We start from the raw sequence: 27,420 nt of genomic DNA on the forward strand, positions 1-27,420 counted from the left end.
CTATTTTGTTCCTGCTGGTAATCAATTTAGACCAAAGCAACTCTCTGCTTCCAGTTGCCTTCCAGCTTGTCAGACCTTCATTTTAAGAAACACCCCCCCCCCCCCAAGTTTTAAGGTTGCAGTGTTCAAAAAGAGTTGAGATATTTATGCAGGCAATTCTAATTGTATTTAGAATCCCTGCACCTTCTACTCAGATGTGGATTTTTATTTTTAAAATTTATCAAGTTTTTTTGTGTTAGAATTTGGGATTTAAAACTAAAGTTCCATTAAATAAGAAATATACCTGAGGTATATGTAAATTTCAGGCAACAAATAAAATGGGAATATTTTGAGCACAGAGATTCTAAACATTAAATATAAGCAGGGTATAACTGGACTGCATAGATCTATTTAGGTGACTGGTTTGTATCTAAGCTGAAGACACCAAATCAGAAATAAAGTTTCAGTTCCATTCTGACTTTCAGTGATAGGAATCCTGAAGGCTGAAGCTGTGAGCTAAGTAAACAGAGCACACCAGGACTTCATGAAAAATAACTCAGCTCCCACCAACTGTGGGAACATAATACGCACAGGATTCTTAATAGTTGCTTCTCTTCAAATATTTAACCATGGTTGTTAATATTTCTTCCTAATGTAAGATACCCTGTTTATAATTTTTTAAAAAAGAAAACTATTTTATTTTTGACACTTTTTATAACAAGATAAAAACACAAGCAATATTGCAATATATCTCACTGTTCAGTAAAATCGGGGTCTATACTAAGGAGCTTAATAATACGCATTAGAAGCATAGTAGAGAACATGTTGGGTGATATTTATTATCAGCAGCTCCTCGCCTGCATGCAGGAGGCGGACTCACTGCGTCCCTTCCCAGGGTGGCAGGTGAGGGGAAGGAGGAGAGTGGCCAGCTCACCTAATGAGACGTCTCTGTCGGAGGGGGCTTGGAGACTTCTCTCTCCAAAAGTCTCTTTCTTGCATACTGAGGGGGAAAGTGTGTCTGCAGATTAGAGTACAAAACTGATGAAAAGAACAAGAAGTACTGCACATGGCTCTTGCCGGGTGTTTAGGGGGAACCAGAATTACATGACTTGATTTACTTTACAAAAACTGATTAGTAAACCCCCCCCGTGGATTTCTTAACTATACTGTGGAGGGATATAAGATTAGTGTAGCAATTCCCATCGTCAAACGTATTTACTGTTAAAATATTGGATTAGTGATGTTGTTATCCACTGTTCCAAGATTATAAAGTGATTCTTTAAAATTCAGCAGAAAAATACTATACTCTATCATTTGCAATTAGATTTCGGTCTGAGTGTTTTTCCCTTTCCACAAGAAGTAATTCTGCTTAAAAGGAAAAAAAAAAACCAACCCAAAACCAATACCCAAAACATGCAAATCACACAAACAAAGAGAAAATAAAACTACAGATGCAAAAGAGGCAACAAATTATTTTCCACTTCTGCTTTTGAAGAGATAAAAATGGTTGCACTTGGTCCATATCTCTACTGCTCCTGCTTGACACGCTCCTTGCTGTGGCAATGCACCACTATCACACCAGGTGCCAATAAAGCCATGTTGGTGGGAGATGTTGCTTATTTGTAGGACATATGTGAACAGGCACTACCTGAGTGTTGAAAAATCTGAGTCCTTGGATATTCAACCCTCACAGAGAACTTTGAGAAGAGCTGTAAACCTTGAGGGTCATCATTGTCTGGGTTTCTAGTTACAACGTGGACTGTGAAAGAGGAAGAGCATGAGGAAAGCGGATAAATAAATGTTTTCATTAAAGTAATTATGCTACATTTGGGCCAGGAAAATTAATGCAAGTGTACTCTGGCTTTTTAATCTTTGTCTTAAGTGAATGAGAGCATTTGGGAGTTCTTACAATTAATAAACAAATAAAAAGCTACAGCACTAATCGAACAGTTCTAGGAATCACTTCTATGCAGTATTTCAGGCAGACAGATAATAGATAGTAATGTAACAGTCACCAAAAAAAAAAAAAAAAAAAAAGACAAAAGTTTTAAGTTTTAAATAAGAAACAGTCTGCAACTGAAGAGTGGGAGTTTTGCTGTGTCTGCCATAGTGGCAAACCTCACTATTTGCCACTATTTCAGTTTTATGAGTTTGCCTCCTCATAATTTAGAATAACAAAGCCATTAGTTTCTGCATCAGAATCATCATGACCAATATTATTTCATGCTGTTAACACACAAAATTCAGATTTCAAAACACTGTCAACAAGTTCAAAAATTTAAACAATTACAGATTACTTTGATTTTAAATTGTCTTGTTTCTAACTGACTATAAAAATAGAGGCTATAAATATGTAATCTTAACTGCACTAGCTATGTACAGCCTTGACAGGGTTTATCAGCTAAATGTTTAATCAGGAAAAGCAGCAAAAAAAGCATAACCACAGGAATACATGGTATTTAGCATTTAAATAAAGCTTGTAAACCGATGACAAGTCTATTTGGGCAACTACTACCACACATGTTCCTTATCTGCAAAGGTCTTGTCCCAAATTTATCGGAACGAGTCTCTCATACTTTATTTTCCAGGCGGTACCATCAGTTTCCACTCATTGAGTCCACAGAAAAAGATACAGAAAACTGCAAGTTAAAAGGCATGGCCATGAAAAAGAACTCCCATGTTGTCAATGTCATATTGCTCCAGGAACTTATTAAACCACAGTCAAAAAAAACCCCAAAAAAACAAAGCAGTAAAGACAGGAACAAACCCTACCACCATCGAATAAGAAACGAGCCTGACAAAGCATCACAGTTCTTCATTTTTGTTTGATCCAACAGTTCAGTTTCAAAATTTTTAGCTACCTGGCTGCTTCCAAGATGAAACCTTGAACAAAGGCGGCAAATGAGAGCCACGACAGTCCATACGACATAAAGCCTTCCCTCCATCTGCACAAAAAGCACCATTTCATGTTTCCCCCAGACTATAACATCTGTGTGAAATCGCCCGACCGCTAACAGGTACCAGGTTCTGACCTGGTGATACCAGGGGCCAGATGTGGTACTTTCTGCTTCACTGACCGTTTGGCCCTGGACACTGAAACTGTGCTTTCAGCTATTTCATCCACTTTCTCTCTTGATAAAACACATCCCACAGCAGCTCTCAACACTGAACAGCAGTAAGTGGCCCAAGAAAATGTAATGATTTTTTTTACTGCTATTATTAAGTAGATAAAAGTAGAGAGTCTCTCCCTTTGAGGTGCAGGGGAGGGGGAATCAGAACACCTTCATGTAAATACCACCTTTTTGTAAATAGGAGTTGGTTTTACTCATGGTTCATTGTAGCAGCTTTTAGATGTATTTCTCCTCCTTTTAGAGTTGGGAACCATTTGCTTTATGAGCACCATTTGGATCATTTGCTTGTTGCTCATAAAATAGACAAAGCTTTTATCCATGCCATGAATTTTTACTCACTTTATACAAAATATCTAAGGAGGGATTTACAGGGGCCAGAATTACATCCATGAAAGAATTAACATCTAATTTAATTTTCTGCTACAGTAATGGTTCCAGCAGTTTTTGATTTTGTTGATTACATTTATTCTCTCCACAAAATAAAAAAAAACATATTGGTGTTAGTTTCTTTGTACGTTATTTAAAAAAAAATAAATGATTTTTTTTCTGCAAAAATGAATAGGAATGACAAAAGCATTTCATACATTCTAATCTGCGTAGTTACTAAGTAAAGCAGTGGCAAACACAGCTTTCAGAAGTGCTCCAACAGCACAGCACAGCAATGGGCTGTGTATGCGGGAAGAACAATGATTCTCACCAGCACTGGGACAGTGCAACTGAGTATTTCTTTGACAGCGCTGCTGGCAACAGTCACACAAGCCACCAAAGTGGTTGCAAAAGCTCACCTCTGTCACCCACGTTCGTGAACCAGAGCCTCCCTAAACAACCACCACAGGACTGAGCTGCTTCAACTCCTCTTCTCACAACTCAGCAGCCAAAATTCTCTCCTGTGCCAACCAACTACAGCCCAGCCCTAATGCCAAGCTCTCTGCCTGCTCTGCAGCACATGCTGTAGGCAAGGAAACGGGAGGAGCCTGTTAGCCCTCCCTTAATGATTCATCAGCTGCTTTGCAGTAACTGCCGGAACGAAGCACTTCCCTCAACAGTTTTGTTCTCGCACATAAAGAGTGACTGTCTATTAGTAGCTATGGACCACAGGCCGTAGCAAGCTCCTGTGGTGCTGCACATAAACATTACTGATTGCAGACAGAGATCAATGCAGTCTTAACTATTGTGATTAGCAGCTGCCTGGGTAGAGGTGTTTGGAGGTTTGGCCATGCAGCAGCTGGAGACAGGCATGGCACAAGCACACCTGGGAGCCTTTTATATAAGAAAGAGGGAAGATCCTGTGTTTTGGAGAGTAAGAGCTGAGAGATACCCCTACGATACAAGGCTTACATGTTTACAGGTAACTATCTTCTTTCTCTATGTAGAGATGCACAGACACAGATACCCTGTATTTGTGATTACAGTGAGGAATTTACCATTTGTGAGTTACTATAATCACTCGTATAGATTTTACCATGAAAGCCGGCACAGGTAGCATTGCAACTAATACAAAGAATGCACTCAAGCATGAACAAAGGTAGCAGTAAGAGACAGGTGGATTTTTATTTTATTATATTTTTTTATTTTTACTTCTGAATTCCTATGCTGTGTCTGCCACATGCTTCTGAAGCAAACATGCCTCTAGAACAAGCCTAAGTTCCAAGATTCATATATGTAGTTTGTAAAAACTAGAGACTAAATTGGAGACTATTTGTTTGGGCGGAGTGCTTACAGTCTGAAAATATGAGGCAGAGCCTACACAGGCTGCAGTCACACTGTAATTACTGATCAGAGGTTGCTGCCTCTGCCTCGTTCTCTCTGTCTTTGCCAGGAAACTCTCAGCTTGGCCATTACAGCTATAGATTCACTGCTGCCTTTAGCAACAGGTGAACCCTGCAAAGCAGAGGTAGGTGTTTCTGTCAGGAAGAGGTACCATGCCATATGAATCACAGATGTGATAGCTGCTGAAGGAAAAATGCCCCCTCCGACACCAACCCATAAAAAGCAGCGATCTTCCCCTAGGAATCTGCAGAAGCAGCTTGACTCTCCCCATTGGCCTTCCCAGCACCCTACTTCATCCCAGCCCCACTCCAGCGCCTTCTCTTGTACAGAACCAATCCTTGTCCTTGGAACAGCAACAGCCAGTTTCACCTACACTATAAACTGGTTTTTTCCTTCCCTCCAGTCACCTCTGAAGCTGCACATTTCGGTGTGCAGTACAGTACACTGAAACACGGGCAATAAACAGCAAAAATGGCTTTGAACTCCTGCATGTAAAAAATTTACAATAACTGAATTGCTCAAGTAAGTACAAAAGTGCAAGGCCAAAACTTCCAAACCCACTTTGCATTAAGGAAGAATGCATATTAATAACCCCATTTCTGTAGCTCTTCTTGCATGATTAAGCATTGCTTATTTTTTCGTTAAATCCTTATGATGAAAGGGTTGATCCTTCAAACCTTCCTCCCAAAATTACAAACTTCCACAAAGTTATTTTCTACACCAGGAGACACTCAGAGTTTATTGACACTCCATTCAAAAAGTGGTTTCTTTTTATAAAGTTCTGCACTGTTTTTTAAGCACATAAAGAATAAAAACTGACAGCAAGATAATCCTGGCACTTCTCCCTTAGAAAAAAGCCGAGACTTCAACTAAAAAGACACTACCAATAGTCTGGGCAGCCAAACACCAAAACAAATAATTTTGACGTGCAATGCCAAGAACTGCAGAGCTACCTGTTGCAGCATTTCCTTAGAACCTCAGATTAATTCTATTAAGAAATACAGAAAACATCACCAGAAAAGTTGTTTCAGCCTACCTGTGGCTGAGTCCAAGGCTCCAAGGCTGTTTCTTTCAAAGGAGTCTGTGGCCTTCCCATTTCTTTTGTGTGCTTTTAGGAGAGAAAAAGTATGCATCAGTTATATGTTCAACCACTCTATCAGCATTCAGCATTAATTTATCTTGGGGGAATAAAACAGTAAAGTATAAAATTAATACAAAAAAATAGTGACATCACGACTGCATACATTTGGAGTAAACTGTAGGTTTGGTATTTTTGCAGCTAAGTAACTTAATTTTTATAGAGTTATTGTAACTTGCAAGGTGTGGGGGTTCAGAATTTCATCTGTGTGTGCTCATAAGAAAACTCAGACAAAAAAATGAAACTATTTGCCAGAAGAGTAAGGTTCAGCAGCAGAATTTCAGAGGGAACTCAACCCAGTTTCTCTGCCGTTTCCTCCTAGGCTGTGAAAGAAGGACATAGACTGCAGTGGAACTAACAAATAGGTGAATTAAATGAAGTATTATATGAAAATTTTTTTAAAGTATGCATTATTTGGCCGGGGAGCCATGTTTTTGGATGAGAGCCCTTGCCTTCCATTAATGCTCATCAGAGCTGGAGCCAGAAGACTGAGTAATTAACCGCTTCTTGTCTCCTCGACTTTACACTACCTTGAAATATTTCAAGATCGACCACAGCAAATCAAAACTCCGTCTCATCAAATAGATTAAAGTAGTCTTCAAAGAAGCAGACTGGGTGACCCTTCACACTTCCCTTGTTTAATATTACCAAAACATCCTGCAATTACTCGTTAATGTCTGTAATTGCTCTGTTTCAATAATAAATACGTAAGATTTTTGAGCACTGGGACTGAGCATTGAATAGCATATTGGCTCCTTTTAATTTTCTCCATATGATTTTCCCAGGGAAGGAATGATACAGATTGCTGCAAAAAATACCGACAAGTCACTCAACTTTTCTTTCTCCCTGCATTATTCTGGTCATAAACTGGAAACACAATCACAAAAAAAGGTCCTCTGTGGAAATAAGCTATGTAAGTAGTGCCAGGAATTTCCTTCTCCTGAAATACATCATCTCTAATGTACTACCCTTTGGATACGTCCTTTGACAAAATGTTATATAAATATTGTCTTATCCAGGTCTCCCATCAGAGTGATCTAAATGCCCATGGAGACTGCAAGGACTGACTGAGAGACGGAGGGATATGCCATTGGATTTTCTGTCATATATAGTAAAAAATCGCCACTTAAAAGGAAATATTTTTTTAAATACAGAATTTGTGGGCAACTTCAGTTAGCATGGAGCATCCACAGGGCTCAGTTCAAAAACCACCTTATTAAATGGCAATTTTGTTTTGGCAGGTTGGATTGCCTGTAATAATAGATTACAGGCAATCATTTTTACCATTTTTGTTATGTTATAGTTTGGGGTAGCAACAGAACATGACTCACTCTTGAAATAGAACAATAAGTGCATTTCAAAGGAAAAGAGAAATAACCACAGATTTAGTGAATGCTAAACGGAGTTAAAATGAATGCATCTGGAAAGGGAAGGTTGTGTTTTCCATAAATTCAAAAGTACATGTATTCTACCTTATAATCTTTCTTTAAATGTAATAATCAAGCATCAAAGGGACCCAAACACATAATGAAAATTATTAAACATATCAGTTGTGGTGCCAAGATAACATAATAATTCTGTATGGGATAACCTGCTAGGAAGTGACATTAAAAATCACACTATTTCTTGAGAAATAGCTTTCCTTGGAGTTTTACATTAGTTTTTTACACAACATCCAGTGAGTTCTACTTTAGAGCAAAGAGAAAAAGGAAAAAGCAAGCGTATAAGTACACGAAGAAAAGGGACACAAACGTAAATTTAGGTGAGATGATACTTAAAATGTTTGAGTAACACTTGAAACTCATGCTTTAAATCATAGATAGGACTTAATGAAGACTCAAACACCTCTTAACGCTCTTTTTTATAGACTAGCACCTTGTGTTCTTCATTTACTTCCTACTGTTTCCACTACCCAGCACACAAAGAGACCCTTTCACCCCTCCAAAGACAAGTGTCAGAAAGACATGACAAAACAGAGCAAGTTTGAAAACAGAGCAGATTCAGGGGCAACTACTAGTCAGTGAGCAGCCTGCATCCCAGAGCACATGGAAGAAAGAAAAAAACAGCAGTAACTGCTTTCAGCCCCAACAGGCTTTCCACACACAGTACATATCATCTTTCCAGCTCTCATATCATTTTTACATTGCCATTTCAGAACTAAAGGGATTGAAGTCTAGAAATTAAAGGCCCTAACACGCAGCACAGATCTGATTTGCCATGGAGAACCTGCAAGTGTATTTGCGTTGCCACTTTTCAGTGGAGAAAAACATCTTATGCGTGAGCTGTGACTGCACACAAGATAGCTTACAATGAACCAGCACCTGTCCCACTAACTAGCGGCACATCTGCTGCAGCTTCCACCTCAGCATGCTGCAAAACTCAAATTGTGCAAATACCTGTTCTGAGCTACCTGCTGCTATAGCAATTCTACTTCTAGTATACAAGTTCCCTACTTACCGCTTGCTGAGATAGACACACTTTCTTAATGGATCACCTCACATAAGCAGCACTTATTCACAAGTTCTCCTTTTTCTTTCTTAAAGAAGAACGTGGTAATGACAGACAATCCTCCCGGGAGCTTCTTTCTTCCAGCGCAGATAAAGAAGCTGTTACTAAAAGTGGGGACTTTTTGGAAGCCTTTATCCTTCCATTTTCCTTGAAGCATCTTCCCACAGCTTTCTACAGCTTCTACAACTCCTCTAAAGAAACAACAGAATATGCCCACAGTCTTTTATTTACGTTTCCTCCACTTCCTCAATTTGATGTTTAAGTTTCACACATAGAAGAAAATTGTACTCATAATGAGATAAAGATGGAATGATTTCAACCTGGATATTACATTATGGTTTCAGCAGTGCCATTAAAGCTCCCTTAGCTCTTGTACATGCACTGATTACAATTTCGCTAGCAGGCAGGCTTGACTTCTGGAATAAATTAGGTTCTTTTCATGTTTGATGAACCACCTGTCACTTCTGTTACAGCCAACTACTGTTCCACAAGCACAGGGTGTATCCAGACAACTGATTCAGTAGCTACCACTCATTCAACAACTTCAGAGATCTTCCCCCCTCTTTCGGAGTTGAGGGACACTCGTTTTGCTCGAAATTATTACCTGACATCCCATATCGTGGCGCCGGTACAAGCACTAGGGAAGGCAAAAAGAGACAGGAAAATCACATAAGGTCTTGCTGTCTGTAAAATTTTCCTTTATCGCAGTAATCCTTTTTGCCCAGAAGCAAATGCAATACGGTCAACTGCTCCCCAGGGCCAGGCAATCCTGTCTATCCAGAGAAAGTCCATTTTCAGGTATTTTCACTATGAAAGAAGTTTTAGTATGCTGAGTCATCATACAGCCAGTCACATCAGTCTTCCACGTGATCACCTAGAAATTACCCTGATCAATTATGTTAGCAATCAATAAAGTCCAGCATAATGGCCAGGTAGTAAAAAGGTTGTGCACAAAATATTTTGCTGGTATTTGGAATTTTCTGTCTAGCTGTAACAGCAAAAGAAAGCTTTAATAGTTAACTAAAGTAGTTATTAAATCTTCTTCTAGGGAAAAATGAAATTCATTGTTTATTAGGAACAACAAGTTAACAAACATGTAATTACACATGACAGCTTGACAGGTAATATCCAGCCTTCCAAAATCTATCAGAGAAAATAAACTGTAAAATAGATTTTAAGGGTGATGAAAGTCATCATTTTAAGTCAGACTTCATTTTTATCTTTTAAGATACCACAGTGGTGCTCCCCTCCCTGAAATATAAGGAGAAAATCTCTTGTGAACCTGAGACAGTCGAAATTAATCTCCCAACTGCTTGTCCACGGATGATCTCCCTTCTGATGGCAGCCTCCCGCTATGCTGCTCGGCTCCTGGTGTCTGTGCAGGTTAGGCTGATCCATAACAAGACACTGCTAATTTGCTCAACCTGTTTTCTCCACCAGACTCAACTCCATTCTCTCTCTGCCCTAAGGTACTAGCCCAGCTCTCCCTGTCTAGGATCCTGCCCTGCCAGTCCACTGCGTAGGTCAGGAAGGTGGGATGCAGGTGACTGAGAAAAAGGGATGCCCATTCCCTGCGACCCTGCCTGCCAGCCCCCCGCCGAGCGCTCCCTTTGGCCTCTCCCCCTCCACAGGGCATGATGCTCGCAGGGGCCACATCCAGCTGCACCCGCAGGGCAGCACCCTGCTCCCCAGGAGCCAGCAGAGCCCTGCCTCTGCCAAACCTGCTGGGGCTGCATTCCTGGCCACAGGGCCTGCAGCCACCTCCAACACAAACTACACCCTCTAAAATTGTGGGAAAGTTCTTCCCGTTTTGCTGGAGAGAAGTTAAGTTATGTTCAGTTGGTTGGCCTCAGCTTTGTGAGCTTGGGTTTTAAAACAATCATAAAAATTTCGAGTAACTTGACCCATGGATATAATTTTTCACTAGCATTTTTCCAGGCTGCAAAGGAAATTAGTCCAGGCCCTCAAGCTTTTAATTCTAATACTAACTACGGGATCTGTTCAGCTAGGTATCATCTCCTTTTTGTCCCACTTCCCTATTGACAGATTATCTGCTGTTCTTGAAAGCAAATCTGGATTTATTAGAGTTAAAAATAAAAGAAAAAGTTACAATATGACAATTTTGGATTTATATACTTTAATTTCTGGAAAAGGCCTAAAATTATCTAGACTGATACTACCACCAATAATTCTAATGGTTATTGATTGCCGTGAGAAGGAAAAGCAGACTGAAATTCAAAGATAATATGATGCATTTTTCTATGGTGCCTTACAAAATTGCTATAGCAGCATTAAGATTGTCTGACTCAAAGTGTTCCACTCCTGCACTTTACAGGAAAGAGGGAAAAAAAAAAAAAAAGAAAGAAAAAAAAGCGCTTTATGAAATTGTCTTTCAAGCTGAAATCCTGTATGGCTTGAAGTGAAATTCAGGAAACAAACAGCAAAACACATTTTCTAAGTAGGATATTAGCTATGTTGCATTATCAAAGTCTGGATGGGATTATGCATGTTTATTTGGGGCAGCTTTTGTCTTTTTTAGTTGTGTTTAAAGTATACAGCCAAAAGCTACATTTTTAGACAGGTACTGTAAATTTTACTATTTTTCTAGCCCACATTATAATCAGGAAATCACGTATACTAATTTCACTGTCCAGGTGGAACATCTTTATTGTCACACTGAGACAGAGAAATGCTGTAAACCTGAGAAGATTATCTCCACCAGCAATGCCTCCTTCTTGCCTGTAAATTGATTACAGGATTTCAGGTAACTGGATTCCTGCTGTCCTCCCCTTCAGCCTCCTAAGATCCTTCATGTGAAAGGTGAACAGAAGGGTTAATTTAAGTAAAGAAAGTATAATTTTAGGTAACAAGTCACTAGAAAAAAAAAAAATAAAATTGTTCCACAATTCCAAGCTTTATATAAAGATGAAAATAAATCTGTATGACATCAGTCTACGGGAAAGCCATAGGACAGCTGAAATCAAGAGGTTTGTAAGGATTCATATGTGAGCGGTTTTGCTTTGTGTTGGAGAAACACATCTGGTCTGCTCTTTGCCAAAGAACAAAAATAAGAGTTGAAACTCACAGATTTGTGCAGGTACTGGTGAGGAACCCACAGTCTAGAGCCCTGAAATGTGATTTAGGAAGGACGGAAACAATTGGCTTTCCACATCAAACAGCAACCTGAAATCACCACTGCCGCGACTTCTACACTGTTTTGGCTGTAACAACTGTGGCTCCATTACTGAAAGTATCAAAGCACCCTGTGATGATGCTATACCATGCTCCCAGTGATTCCCTGGCCTAAAAAGCCACAATTTAACCCAGCAAGTCTCTAATGATTCTGCCAACAGGTAGCTTTTATCTTGCAAGTACCTCTTCAAAGATGCAATGTATCACCTAGTCCATATCCATCCAGCCAGCAATTATAAGGCCATTATTTCCAGAGGTGTAGCACACCCACAGCCTCCATCATTTACAGCTCTAATATTATTCCTATAGAAAAATCAGCCCTTCTCCTACTTATTTCCTCCTTTTGTTCCAGCATATCTATGAGTAAAGGGGGTGCCTGGCAGGAGACAGGGGAAGGGAAGATAAAGGCAGGGTGGGAGGTGGGGGGTGAATAACAACAGCATACTCGGAAAGCTCAGAGTTTTAACAAAGCCTGACATGAGATTTGCCAGATGGTTCTGTACCGGATTGTAAAACTTTAAACTAATCTTCATTTAAGAGTTTTAAGGGCTGTATCCCTCTTATAAAGCCTCTTGCTCTTTTGCCTGGTTGATTCTGGTAAATTATAGATCAGACTTTAGGAAACTGCTTCCATGAACAGCGGCTCCTTAAATCTCAGCTAAACTGAGCAAGAAGATTACATGTTATTATGATGTAGCACAGTAGGATTTTTGTACAGCAAACATAATGATGTAGAGGAGGATAAAACTATCATTCCGTGCAAGGAGGTCATCCATAGAAGAACAATGCTTTTTATATAGCTAGCAAATCCGTACATACGTGGTGAATCTTCATGTGGCAGATTTTTTTCCTTAATGGTACTGTAAAGAAACCCAACCATAAGCAAAACCCAAATCTGTATTTCAAGATTCATGATCAAACATCTTGCAGGAAAGGAGATGTCATTTTTGAGACATAATTCCAAATATTACTAGAAAAAGTATCTATTTCAAGGGCAATTTTAGGGTAAATGCATCCTATTGGTTTTATGCAAGGAGAAAAGATTTCCTCCGAATCCCCAGTGAAATGTCAGATACCGCAGAGGTATTAAAAATTAAAATGCTCACTAATCTTACAAGTACATATATATATATACACACATTTAATTGTAAATCAAACCCTGTTCACATGGAGAAGCACAAAGCAAAGTCAGTATACCAAGGTGTAGAAATTCTTTCCAGGTGCTGTACGTATTTGTAATCCTGCACAGTATCTCCACATTTGAAATTCTAGTAGAAGAAATTTATAGATTTCAGACACTAAATGATGACAAAGTGGGAACAATGGAGACTAAAACCAAGCTCCTGGTAACTAGCGAAAGAAAAATTTCAAAAATCAAGAGACTCAGATCACCACGTTCTGAGATACACAAATCTGACAATAAAATTGTGGCCTATCAATCTTTTGAACAGGTGATACAAACATTTAAGCCTCATCAGCTTTGATTCAGCAACCTATTGAATTTTCTCTCATTTTCTTTTTCTGTACATGATTTTGAATGCAATGTAATGTCAAATGATACCTCCACTCACCCATCCCCTTTCTCTCTCTTTTTAATTGAAATATTATTTCCTGCACATGAAAACTTTGACTTAAAAGCAATCCGGGGTGATATTCACAGGGTTGGTCTTTTCAAAATGTCACGCACAGGAATTAGGTTTGTCCTAAAGCTCTCTGTAAGAATATCAGCATTTTGGAATGCCTAAGAAAATGACTATGTATGGGAACATGCCATTGAAGACTGTTGTTCAACTGATTTTATTACATTTAATTGACAATCAGATAACATGTTACACTTCTGTTTTATCTTGCACATCATTACCAAGACATTTAAACGCGTTTCCCAAACTTTAGAAATGATAAAAATTTCTTAGCTCAATGAACAGATAATTTTTTTCTGATATAAGAACAGAGACATTCTGACAAATTCAGATAGTCCTAAAGGAGCAAAATTACTTTTAAATTTGATAAACACAGAACTTTTTTCTTAGTTCATACAGGTAAAAATCTTAGCGGTAATAGCTGATAAAAATATGCTCACGCTACATGTTCTGACTTGAAAGTATTTACATATATAAAACTAATGTGACAGTATATGCCAAGGTATTCTTACATCAAGTGAAAAGGGGAATAAAAAAAGAACACTACCAAACAGCTTGTTTTAGTTGCCTGAGCTCTACTTAGCTTTTAAAGCACGAATATAAATGTACACAAATCCATTTTGTGACTCCGATATAAAGCATCATGTTAAAAATGTAGTACATGGTAGCAAAACTACAATTTTTTATATTCCTGCATATTTTCTTCAGAGCTGTTAAAATTCACATTTCTTGTTATATCCCTTCATAAAAATAGTTTCTTTTTGTCTATTCAGGAAAAATAGCATAGCCTCTGCCAGTATCCACCTTGTCCAAACGGGTTTTTTTCTAGGGCTTGTCATCTTCTTTCTCTATAGTGTGACTAAGTTATACTTTATAGAAATCCAGCTTCTTATAAGAAATATTTGCAATTTAAATTGCTTTTTCTCTCTAAACATTAAGTCTGAATTGGAGAAAGTTGTTAAAAGCTAAGGCTTCCTAGTTTTTTTGTAGTTTACTAATCAAGCAAACTAAAATTACATTATCGGAGTCAGCCAGGAGCAGGCCAGACCTGGCTGGTGGAGAAAGGCCTGAACAGGAATCTCACACGCCGATTACAGCCAGGAAAGAATGGCTGACAAACCGCTATACTTTAAGCTTTGAAGTGTGGCAGAACTAAGGAAAATGTGCCACCTTAAATTAGATTTTTCCAGAAAGTTGATAAATAGGCTTACTTATAAAGAGCAGCAAGACTAATCTGCAATTCTCCTGACATTAGAGACAACATGATCTATAGAAGCCTTGTTGGATCATCAGCTCTTTTCATTTGATGTCATCCTATTTATATTCCTTACCCCCAGCTGTGACTATTTGTCTTATAAAGTGTTTGATTTTTCTAGTGCATATTGTAGGTTTTAGTATATGAAGCAAAATAAAAAGTCAGATTGTTCTTTGGGTGGCAAGAGTATGTCCAGAACAGGCGCCTGGACCATAAATAATCCCTCAAGAGATAACGATGCATGCTTGGAAATAACTTCTTTTTCTTATCAAGTCTCTGAACAAGTTATTCAGCATGTATCCTAACCTATGGCACAGAATTCAGAGCAAATGCAAACAGTGCAACTTGTAAAACAGGGAGGAACAGGGAAACAGGTGTAGGAGTCACCAAGGGTAAGCAGAAGTAAGAGCAGCTCCACCTACTCTAGGGCAGGTCAGTGCAAGGGAGCCCCAGCGCCCCGCTGGAAGCGAAGGATGTCTGTGGGCCACACAGCACAACTTGTGAAAAATATATAAAAGTCTTTGTATAAGCACAGACATATGTAATTACATACTCCTGTCATTTTTTGTTTTATTTGTGGTCAGGATAGAGTTTGAAATGTCGATATCATTTTAGCAAAACTCAATTAAAGTTTTATTGCCGCCTTGTTAACCAAAAGAAACCGGGGCCTGTCTGCCTCTCTGCAGCTTCTTCCCTTCCCTCGGACAACCACACGTCAGCTTCCCATTAAGAAAACCAACACAAAAACACATATTTACTCATTCCAATGGGAAACTGCTAACCACAGATGTCCACAGAGTTCCACCATGTGTTACACCAACCCCATCTTCACTCTACGTTAAGAATCCCTTCTGAGGTGACAGGGAAATCCCACCTTGATATCACGCACTTAGTTGTTTCAAGGGGGGTTGCTGTCAAGAGAACAGTAATACTATTTCAGGAAGAATTATAAAATTCTGCCCTTTATTTTTTTCAGGTAAGCGTAATAATAACATTATGAAATTATTTCTCTTGCTGACCTACACAAACCTGTCTGCCAATACCGTTGGCAGGAGGAAGCCCACCCCTCCTCTGAGGCTGGGCAGGCCGGGGCCCCGGCGGCGGCGGCGCGGGGGGAGGGTGCGGGGACCCCTGCGGCCAGGGTGCCCAGGGCCCTGGTGCCTCGCTGCCTCCCCAGCTGTGGGAGAGCTCTATGGCGGAAGCGCCAGCCAGGCAGGCTCAGAAGCACTCTCAGTGGGTTTCGAAGGGGTTTGGGGCCGGTTGGTTTGGTTGTTTGGGGTTTTTTTACACTCATAGGTACAAGTAATGGGCCCACCCAGTAGATCCAGAGAAGTTATCACAACACAGATGTGCTCTCATTATTGTCTAGACATCATTACAAGATTCCCTGGCCTAGATACTAGGATGGCTTTAAAATTTAAGTACTTAATGCAACTATAACCTTTGGTGCATCTACTACCTTGGCTCTACTTTGACCAGAAAGGTGCTCAGGAGACGGGCAGGCAGCAGCGGCGGAGCTGCCCTGCCCCTGTGGTACCCGTGAGGCAGCAAGACTGGCACGATCGGCAGCCCACGGGGGGTTACACTGCCTCTGCTGAAGCCCACCTCACTGCAAAATGTTATTGCTATTAGTGAGATAAAGTTTAGAGGGTAAAATAATGATCAGAAGTTTTATGAACAAGCTGAGAATTCAGAACGCATGGGCATCGGGGAGACAGAGTGAATCTTAAATAATGGGTGAGGCAGGAGGAGAATTCCAAAAGTACTGAAGAACGCTGGCAAGCGGGTGTTACAGTGGTGTTAAGGATGTCTAAACTTAATCCGGCAAGGTGTCTTCACTTCAGATAAATCACTTTCTGACTGTCTTCTACTCACTGTATTGTGCCCGAGTCCATGTGCATACCCACCTTCCATTTTAAAGTTTACTTTAATCCAGACACATACTGTTTCTCAAATAACTTTTCTGACACTTTCCATGTTTTCTATTTTATTTCCTGTTATTCATGAATTATGAAATGAGAGATATTTATTCCCCTTGGGAAAGGGTGAGGAAAAGATAAAAACGCAACCCAGAACACAGTACCTGAAATCTAGTCTCCCATAAATACATGATTAGATTACTTTAAGCTAGTACTGCCTGCAGTGCAAAACTTTTTAAGCACAGTCCTTCTGTTTTAGAAAAAAACCCAATAATGAACTGATATTAGGACCAGTCCTCTGGAAGCAGTATTTTCCTCATTTAAAAAAAAAACAGCAAACTAAAGAGCAGCGTCATATACGCAGTCATTTTTAAAGCAAAAGACGAGGTTTATTCCTAATGCCAAGATGACAGACAAGATGCCCTCTCTTTGATAAGATTGGGAAGGAAACTATTGTCATAAATACTCCAGAACACTGAAAATAGATTTCATGATGGGTAAGGTTAGAATTTGGAAGATACCGTTCAAGAGAGATGCACGCTCACACACACTCCCTCTCGCTCTCTGGTTTCCAGAGCCACTCCAGATTTCAAATAGTTCAGATGTCTATGGAAAACTGTATTTTATTTCTGTTATGCCTTTTTATAAAACACACTGCTACATTGTAAAGGATACTCTTCTTAAGCAACGCACTGCATAAGTCAAGCTATTTTCCAAATTACTTCAAATAATTCTTTTTCTGCATCTGACTTCCCAGCAGCACGGTACAAACATGGGGCGTGTGGAACCTGAGGGAGTGAGGTGATCTGATACCTCAGTTACAAGCTTTGGTCCTAAGCAGATGAATCTGAACCTCCTGGCATTTCAGCAAAAACATTCACAAAGGACTTTTAACACCGAATCCAAAACATGGTAACATGTACACATACCTGGTCTGGTTTAAATCTACCTAGTTTGAACACCAAAAATAGTGAAGACATGATAGCACACACTTCAAATTGAGACAGCTTAAAAGAAATACAGGAAGTTTGGCAAGATTTAAAATTCTGGTGTTTACACCAAAAGCCTACATGTTGTTAGGAAAAATTGCCAAAATTGGAGTTTCTATTTTCAGGTAGATAAGGGCACAGATACAAACTTAGAAAAAACAGAGATCACTTTAAACCATTCTCTTTTTATCTATTTTATAGAAAAATATACGTTCCAGTGCATTAATGAAAACAGCATCAAAGGAGATACTATTTTTTACACAGACACTTACATGTTTTAAAGATAATGGCAGTTTGCATATTAGGGGGTATCGCTTTAATTCTTCCAGACTATGTATTCCAGGAGTAATTTGAGCTTTTAGAAATAGTTAATGAGATTTAAAAAAATGCTGATGCATGATTCTGATGAAAGCTGAGGGGTTTGCATATCTCACTTAACGTAAGGGATTTGCAAATAAACACATGGAGCACATGAAAAGCAATGGCAAAACAACAGAAAATGGCCATCACTGGATTTCTAAACTATTTACACATATTGCTACTTGTCTTAGATAAAGCACACTTTCGGTGAAATAATATAGGGCAGTGAAATCATACACAGTAGCCACTTTATTAATTTATTATGAAGTACATTATTCTGTCCATACGCAACAGACTGGGAATAATTTCATTTATAAAGACTGCAATAATTTTTGGAAGGGTTATGCAAGTCTTGTATGATCTTCTTTACTATTTATGATTTGTGTATTCCATAAAAAAACCCCATTCTGTTATCTCAGCATTATTTCACGAAACCTCTTGGTGTAAATTCAAAATCTTAAGGAATATGAAACACTCCCACAACTTACATGACAGTGGCCCTTAGACCTCTGCAGATTATATTCTCTATATTCTTTATTTTCCACTCCCTACACCTTATGAAGCACTATTAAAATGAAAGATCTGAACTCACTCCAAATGACTTTTAGAGGGGCAAGACTGGTCCAAGGATCACAGCAAAAAAACACCCCACAAATTAATAAAAATTATTCTGGATCAGTATTCTTTATTTTTACAGATTATTTGTGGGGGGGTTTAAATGCAATTATAGCTTAATATTATGTGTGACTTCAAACATTATCAACAAGAGAAATCAAAGGAAAAAGTTATTAAATGATTTCTTTCTGAAGTAGGGAAATGGAAAACACTTTGTCCCACAATCCTTTAAACATTCTTGTCAGTCCCATTGTAACATAAATAAACTTTAAAAACTATTATTATAAGAATTTAAAGCTGCTATGATCTATCTATACATATACAAAGCCTCAGCATTCAAAGGTAAGCATAATATTTTTCATTTCTTTACTATTCCAGACTTATCTCAAAGGGAGCAGTTGGAAAGAAAGAAGAGGCTGCGTAGAACTTGTTGACTGAACCAAATGGAATTTTCTAGCAATCTCAAGCAGTACAGATAGGCTGGCTATACAAACGCACCAGCTCCTCTTCCCTTTCCTCCTCTGCACTATTGAGCACATACACTGCTGCTCAGTATTAGTGAAGTGGAACTCAAAAAGTAAACATCATAGAAATTTTCATGTCCTTCAGAATGTCTGTGTTCAATTCTGATGCAGCAGTGAACCTGGCACGAGTACACTCGGTAAGATGTGTATCGCCCAGCCCAAGGAACCTGGGCTGACAACATGCTAAAACAGTCATTCCATTCTGTTTCTTTAGCAAACAAAGAGTTGGAATAAAAATGAAAATGAGAACAAAAATGTCACTGCTGCTCCACCACTGGGTGCCGAGAGACTACTGATTAAGATATTAACTGAAAAGCCCCAAAAGACAAACCTTTTCAAACCGAGAATGAAAAGATATTTGTTCTCCTTTGTAGGCATACACTGATTATGCCAAGAATATGTAACCACTGCAAATATAAAAATCACAGCTAAAGTAATTAGTAAAAATGGTAAATGACATATAAAGAAAATGACATAAAAGAGCTCCCCCCAAACCAGCTGCTTTTGATACACAGCAAAATGAGCATGTGTCACAGGACTGATGTTACACAAAAGATGTATCAACAGGGATGCAGGAAAACTTCTGGAAAGCTAGAAAGATGATCAAATAAAAAATGCATATTTTTTTTTCTGTGTTAAATATATATGGTAAATATAAACTTCAAGACAACAGACCTAATCCTGAATTATCATGTGTACTGTAAGTGAGGAATTTCACATAACTCTGCATCTCTGTTTCATTGAAATTTTGTAAAGAACTATGTTACAGCAGTGACTTTTTTAGATTCCTTAAAAATCTTAGAAAGGCCAACAGCAGTAAATAGAAGATAGCAAAGTATAATGACATATTATACTTCTATTCTTAACACATCAATGAACCACAGTAAAGATTTAAATTATATGTCCCTCCCCCAACTCATCAGTCAATCTAGAATCAATCTACACTAGGTGAAATACCAGTAATACAGAATTTATATTTAAACTTCCCTTCAGATTATACTTGTAAACGCATGACCTATTACAAAATTACAAGACACATAGAAAAAAATCCACTATGAAAATAATATTCTTACTTCTCTATTTACAAATTTTTCATATGTTTACCTTTCACTAGCAAAATACTCTACTGTAGCACAGGAGACCACTGACTCACTTTGGGGAAACCAGTTTGTTTCAGCAGAAATGACCGTGGAAGAGTCTTATCATAAAAGGCTAAAGCAATGCTAAAGTAAATCACACAGCTCAAGTAAAGTCTTAAATAGTTATTTCCTTACAAAAGTTTTAATATTAATATCAACCAGAAATTAGATTCACTTTAAAAAATTGTAACGTTTCTTTTCCAGAATCATATTGGGATTTGACTTTTTTATCCTCTCTCTCAGACCTCATGAAGCTCTCTCTAGTTTATAAAATTTCTTCAAGCCATTTTCTGCCAACAATTGGCTTCTTTAATTTACCTCTGTCATAAATTCCCAAGCATAACTGTAGGTTCTTTGCTGCTTTGAGATCTGCATTTAATTCTACATTCCTTCCTTTCATTTCAGAAATGTCTTCCTTGATCTACATCATTTTACTTTGAGGCATCATATAACTTAGTCCTCCCTAGCCACAAGTCCTAGCAGACCCTCCCACAAACTTCTCACTTCAGTAAATTGATTTGCTGTCCTCTCTAACTATCCTTCACAACAGATCAATCCTTTGACTCCTCCAACTTTTCTCAAGGCTTTCCTGTTGCCTGCAAGAGGGAAGTTGTAATGATCCCACTTCATTTTTTGTATTTCTCTGAAGTGCTGGAGAAAGATTCATTTTACATTAAGCATTTGCCGTCACAGATGGGTTCAGACAGAGCCAATGGACCAGTCAGAACTCCCAGTCTCACGGCCATCACTGTCCATTGGAACTGGAAGGTGGCAGGAACACTGTGAATACACTTCCCCACACAAAGGAGTTACTTAAACCAGTAGAGGTTTCCATCCACTCGCACACTCCAACATGCACCAGAACTAGAACTTCTCTTAGGATATGCCTTTCCATCTTATTGCTCTGGAATACTTCTTTCCATTTGCCTCACTGTTACAGAGCGTAGCAGAAAAAAGTAACAAGGAGGGGGGAGGATCAGGATCTAGGATTTCATCTTAACTGAATGCTGACTAGAAACAGCCATGCAAATAAATACTGTTAAGAAGCTCTACTGAGAGTTACTGCTGCACCTCAACAATCCGGAGCATAATTAAAGACCGAGCTGTCCAGTCATTCTGGAGCAAGTCAATAACTTCACATGAGACTGTTTTGTATCTTTGAAAGACCACCACATCATTAGATATGTCAGAGAGGCAGGAATAAAATGGATACAGATAAGGTTAACATATCTCTCCTACATAAACATTAGAATGAATGGCATTGTTGTTCTTAGAAGAAAATGAAAAACATGATGTAAGAGGATATACGTACTGACACAGAGGTGTATTTGTAGGTCAGTAAATTATATGCTGACTGCTCACAAAATTCTAGTTCAAGAAGTGGAGGGAATCAAATCAATATATTGGGTGTTAAGGGAATAACAAAAATATCTTGTGTGGTCTATGGTTGGAGTGCTGAGCACATCATGGATTTCACAACATGGCATTAAAGAGTAACAATATTCAGAACTATAATAATTAAGACAAAATAGACAAGATCTCTTGAGAGCAGTGCAGAACCTTATTTTCCAGCAATTCTAAGCTGTGGGAGTGAGATCTTTACAAGTGATAATTCCACCCTATGGCACTTCTAACACATTTTTCATAAACAACTCACATTTGCCCGTGTTAGTTCTGGTGTACTTTACAGTTTTAGCAACACAGTGTTTCTTGTTTCTGCAGATTTGCATTTGTCCACACACGTTTGATGTAAGCTGGCAAACCATACCTCATCTCCAGAGTGAAACAACCCCCTGAACAACACAAGACCTCCTGCTGACAAGCAGGGTATGCCAAGATGTCACTACATGTGTGCTCCAGTGACTTAATTTCAGTAACTGAAAGTCAGAGCTCCGAGGACGTGACTCTCCCAGTGTAGGCAGGGGACAGCACACCATTTCATGGTTCTCATCACTACCCACGTTCAAACTGCTATAGATCGCATGACCACAGCACCAGCAAAACCTGCAGAATCACTGAATCATTCAACAGTTACCATATCAGTAAGTTACACAGTGTGGTAAACTGTGTTTCAGCAATAATAAAACCAGTTCGTGGAAGAAACCATCAGTAATAACAAGAGATCTGTTGTCCTGAATTTGCTAGACCACGTGGTAATAGTCTGCTTCCAACCCCGCGCATTTATATAGGAATATTAGTTTCTGACTCTCTGACTCTCAAAGAAATCAATGAACTACAAGTTTTATGAGAGAAAGCTGTAGGTTGTGATACTTTTAACATGGAGAAGTAAAAAATAATAAAATAAAAATAAATATTTCAGGGAATTTAAAAGGGGGGGGGGGAGGGGGAGGAAGTGCTGGGGCATTAAGGTCAGCTCCCTAATGCACTGTACGCATTCACTATCGTAAAAAGCTTTAATGGTTTCCTGAGGCTCAATGTGCTCTTTTCTGCTTTTAGATGTCAACAGGTTCATCCCAACCATGCCCCTAGCATTCGTAAATCATCCACTTCATTATCAGCCAGTGTCGACTGGCTGTATGAGTAAATCTAGAGAAGTTAACTACCAAGCACAACATCCCTGGCACAGCACTGTACTGAATTTGAAACTTCTAGTTCTGAGATTGCCCTCTGTGCCAAACATGCAGAGATCACCTTGCTGAGAGGTGCAGCAAATACAAGCTGTTATGAATGCAGCACTGACAAAAAAAAAATAAAAATGCAGGCACCTTGGCCTTGTCAACCCAATGTTAAAAGTTACAGACAAGTTCTTCATCAGAATCATTAACTGCTACACAGCACAGAGGAAACAAAGCCAATGCAGCAAAAAGCTCGCCGTGGAGCGTTACCTGCTAGCTGCCCTCCACAGCTGCCTGCACACAGCACGGGAAAACTACAATTCAAATATTTATGTACTACAACTAACACCCCAACCCCCACTACTGGGGATAAACCCAAGCTGATTACATGTTTTCAAAGGGTCTTCCAATGCTGAAAGCTTTTCTCTTTCCTACTGTATATGACTTTGTGAAAGTGAGAGAACAGATTCAACTGTAGTTCATAGTCATTCTCATTTCCAGAAGAGGTTTCTCCAGTGCCACAAACTGATGGCTGCATCCATTCCTCCTTTGCATCTTTGGTCCTGGTTTCCCAGTCTGGAGGTTTACTGGAGTCTATACCTTAGATACACACATACAGAGACATATGTGTCTGGGTTTCTTTCATGTAAAAGTGACTAGTCATTTAAAGTTACCAGCCCATGATAAAAAAAACACATACAAGGAGAAGAGTTTTCTGGTATTTAATCTGATTTTTAAACCCTTTTTATTAAGGCTGTATAAAGCTTTTTTTGTTTGTTTGCTGTAAGATTCCTGCCAATATAAAACAATACTATGAAATCCCGTACTCGTAAATGTCCTGGGTTCAGAGAAAACCCACTTGCCTATTTGTATGGATGTTGCACTGTGGTATCTGGCAATGTGACAACCATATTTTATAGATGTTGTCACCAAGAGACTTGTTCTGGCCAGAATAAATGTGCTTACCACAAACTGGTACGTGCAGCTATGTCCCACCAGGATGAAATGGTATGCTTTGTCCATATTCCATAACAATTTTGGTCAGAAAGTAAGAATACTTTCGACATAACTGAAATCCTTCGAAATTCCCTAGTCCACTGTTTTGTTTATGTTGGAATAAACCCAAAACTCTCAGCTCAGTTCTACTTTCCCAAGGAACTCACAAAGCTCATCTTCTGTGCCCAGTATCTTTGAGAAGAACAAAACAACTAGAGATGTCTGTGCTACTATTTATTTATATTATGTTAGTTGTTACTGGAGTTTGGCATACCATAAAATATTCATAACGATTAAAAGACTATGCTTCTTTCCCCTACAGGGCATAATACAGACTGCATATTAATTTACAAGTATTTTATCATTTTTATAGTAAGTTTTAGTATATGAATAAAAATGCTACTTATAATTAACATTTATTCCTCTTTTGTACTCTTTAGATACATACATGTGTACCAACTTAAGATAAGTAATAAACAGTGTAGTATCTTTTAAAGGTAAATAAGCTAATTAAAAGAATTTACTGAAGTTCTTAGGTGTACAATAATAATTTCATTTCTTTCAATTATGCAACTACTGTGAATTTTAACATCTCAAGGTGTCTAGCTTTGATAGCTTTTTTTTCCCCTTTTCAATCACGTAACCTTCTCCAGTCTCTCAAAAATATTTTAAGCATCATAGGTACAACATAATTGCAGAACTACAAAGATTCACTGTGGCTGACATGGCACTAATACTCCTTGTGGGTGTACCTTTATTTTAAGAAAGGATGGAAACTATTTGTTTTCTGTCTTTTTGTTGGAAATTGCATTGTTGTGGGTTTCTTTTTTAAAAACATGTTCAAGTACTTTCCTCACAGCTTTTCTTCCTCTTTTCTGAGCTGAAGAACTTCTACACTATTTCAGGTACAATAGAGCACGTAGGCCTTCTACTGAACTGCCAATGTTTAAATTACTGAACTAACCCTTCTTGCAGTAAGAGTTGAACTTCAAATGTTTATTTAATTTCACTTATTCTTCTACTCTTTTAGTTATCTATTGCTAGCCATCTGGATTACCAACATCAACAAAAACTGTTTTGTGCTGTTAGACAGGGGTCAGCATCTTGAAAAGACTCTCCATCTAATTATATAGATTTACAATTACAACAGTGTAAAACACTTAACATTCACACGTTAAAGCTATAACTTATAGCCTATACTGAAATAATTACAACAGTGAATACTGTTATGTACTCTGTTCCTTTGAGATAAGCGGCGCAGGATCCACTCACAATTATTGTCATGACACCTAAGGAGATGCATGCCCTAAATCTCACCAACCCAGAAAATGGCAGCCCTCAACAGGATGCTAATGTGTGGAAGATAAAGCAGAGTCACAGGCACAGCTCCTCACTGCCTCACACAGGGGCTCCCACCTGGGCTGGCCCCCAGGCACCCGCTCCGAGCACCCCCGAGCACCCTCACTGCCTCAGCCTCTCTACAGTCACTTTCAGTCCGCGTGGCAATAGATTTAGTGCCAGATTTCACCCTCCGATTTCACCCCCCAGAGGCGCAGGGCTGTATTTCAGCCATCCCACAAATCAGATGCTGAAAAGGAGAATTCTCAACAGAATTGAATTATAAAGCAACAATCCCTTGGATTTTCAGATAAAGGAACCAGTGAGAAACTTCTGAAACCCTGCCGGTAAGAAGAACACAACATGATTACTAAGCTAATATGACATTTCTACCCCGAAGTATTTCAGGGCAACTGGGAATCCTCAGAAAGCACCTTTAGTGACTACCAGGATGAATGGCTCCAGTAAATACATTTTAGAAGCTGGAAGATAAAGATCTGGTTTTCTCTTTTGTCTGCAAAGCTTTGTCTTATATCCTCTTCCCCCTCCTCCTGCTGATGCCTCCAAAACACAAAGACTCCACAGACTTGAAAGCACAGAACTGTGGAAGTCACAGACTTAGTTTGGTTTCCTTACAGGTCTGCTTTTATGTGAAATCTCTTTTTTCATCTTTGCTTTCTCTTTACACACTTCAGCCAGAGAGCTAATTCATTCTCACAGACAAATAATGCCTGCTTTTCTTTTAAACTCAAAATGCTTTGGGAAAAACGCAGAGAGATCAAATTAGGACAATATAAGCATGTGCATATTACCATTTTAATTTAAATAGGCTGTTAGGTAGAATAAGGCAGCAATCTTTTCACTTCATTTCTCCCAACAGATGCTAATAAGAGAGAGATATGAGTATTTTAAACTAGAGATGTCAACAGACATTCTGTAGGTGAAGTAGTGATATTTCTCTTAATGTTCTTATGCAAGTATCAGCAAGGGAAAAGGTGAGCGCTATCTTACGCATGCTGTATACTATATATGTTAACATGCACAGCCACAGAAGCTAGCCCCATCCTGAGTCTCGTTATTTCTTTAAACAAAACAGTCATCTCAGATATCTCAGTAAATGCTGCAAACAGTATTTAAATTTGAGCTTTACTTAGAGATACACTGTCCTGAACTGTATGCTCAATCAGGGGGAAAAGATCGGATCTGCAATACTAACTGGCCAGCCTGAGAATAGATAACTTCTATTTATATTTATCCATCTAGTGATTCTTTTTTTTTTTTTTTTTCTGGGTTGGATAATTTAAAAAAAGATTAAATATGCTTGGTAACATTTTATTCAAATGCAGTTCAAATGCAACTAATTAATCCTTCAAAGCACAAAGAACACAGAGATCAATGAGTCAAGTAATTCTCACCCTACAGAAGCACTATTATCCTGTGTGGTTTTTTAAGTAACCGAAGGAAAAATTGAGAAATTAAGTTAATTGTGCAAGGTGGTACATTCAGAAATTCATAGAAACAGACTCAATGGAAGTAGCATCTCCTAAAACTGAAACATTTAAGTCTAGCAGACTACTAATGTTCTAGATGAAAGATATGGTGTCCCTCCTGCATGGTATCATGAGCAGGATTTTATTTCAGACATCAAGAAATATTGTAACAGGTGCTAATGACCCCCGTTAAGTGGGCAAACCCAGAAATTGCACAATGGAGCGGTAGGATGAAACCATGCTGTTTGCTGCCATGAATTATCTAACTCAGACACGAATATGTATTTCCAGAGCAGACGCTTTAGCGTTTGGGTCTAAGATTAAATTCTTGAAGAGACACATCTGAAAGTACTCGCAGTAACAAGGCAAATTCAGCCTATATAAAAATTACAGTCACAACTGTTACATGAATTTTTTATGCCACTTCTACAGACAACACAGACTACAGCAAAAGTTAAACACTTATGCTATATCTCAGTTTCTGTATCCCTGATTTGTGTCACAGATCTTGCAAATTAGCTCATTCAATAGCAAACACACAACTTTAACAAAAGCAGCTCTATTCATTTGACACAGAGAATTATCCAACCTGTGAAAGATTACCGATTTCACCAAAGTAGTAAGAAGTCAGACAAAAACTCCCTTTCACTCGAAGTACAAAACACAGACCAAAACAGGAAGAGAGAAGAAATATGACAGAGCCTAGGAAATGTACAGAGGTACTCATCTTCGAAGTATCAATCCAATCATTAAAAAAGTTAAAATATCCTAAGTAAAAAGTTCACTCTAATTTAAAAATTTATAAACTCTCTGACATATTTATGAAGAGATACGCAAACTCAGAAGAATATTTTCCACGCT

The 27,420-nt window shown here is 38.6% G+C and overlaps 1 protein-coding gene across 2 annotated transcripts in view; it reads right to left on the minus strand.

The window, feature by feature from the left end:
- PCDH11X (protocadherin 11 X-linked) overlaps window positions 1–27,420 on the minus strand; it is a 508,247-nt gene that overhangs the window by 255,127 nt on the left and 225,700 nt on the right. For both annotated transcript variants that reach the window (XM_037408486.1, XM_037408485.1), the window contains one exon: window positions 5,917–5,988. In XM_037408486.1, the coding sequence (XP_037264383.1) occupies window positions 5,917–5,988 (72 nt within the window). The remainder of the gene's footprint in view (window positions 1–5,916; window positions 5,989–27,420) is intronic.

Source organism: Falco rusticolus, chromosome 14 (assembly GCF_015220075.1).
Source record: "Falco rusticolus isolate bFalRus1 chromosome 14, bFalRus1.pri, whole genome shotgun sequence".
Lineage (NCBI taxonomy): Eukaryota > Metazoa > Chordata > Aves > Falconiformes > Falconidae > Falco > Falco rusticolus.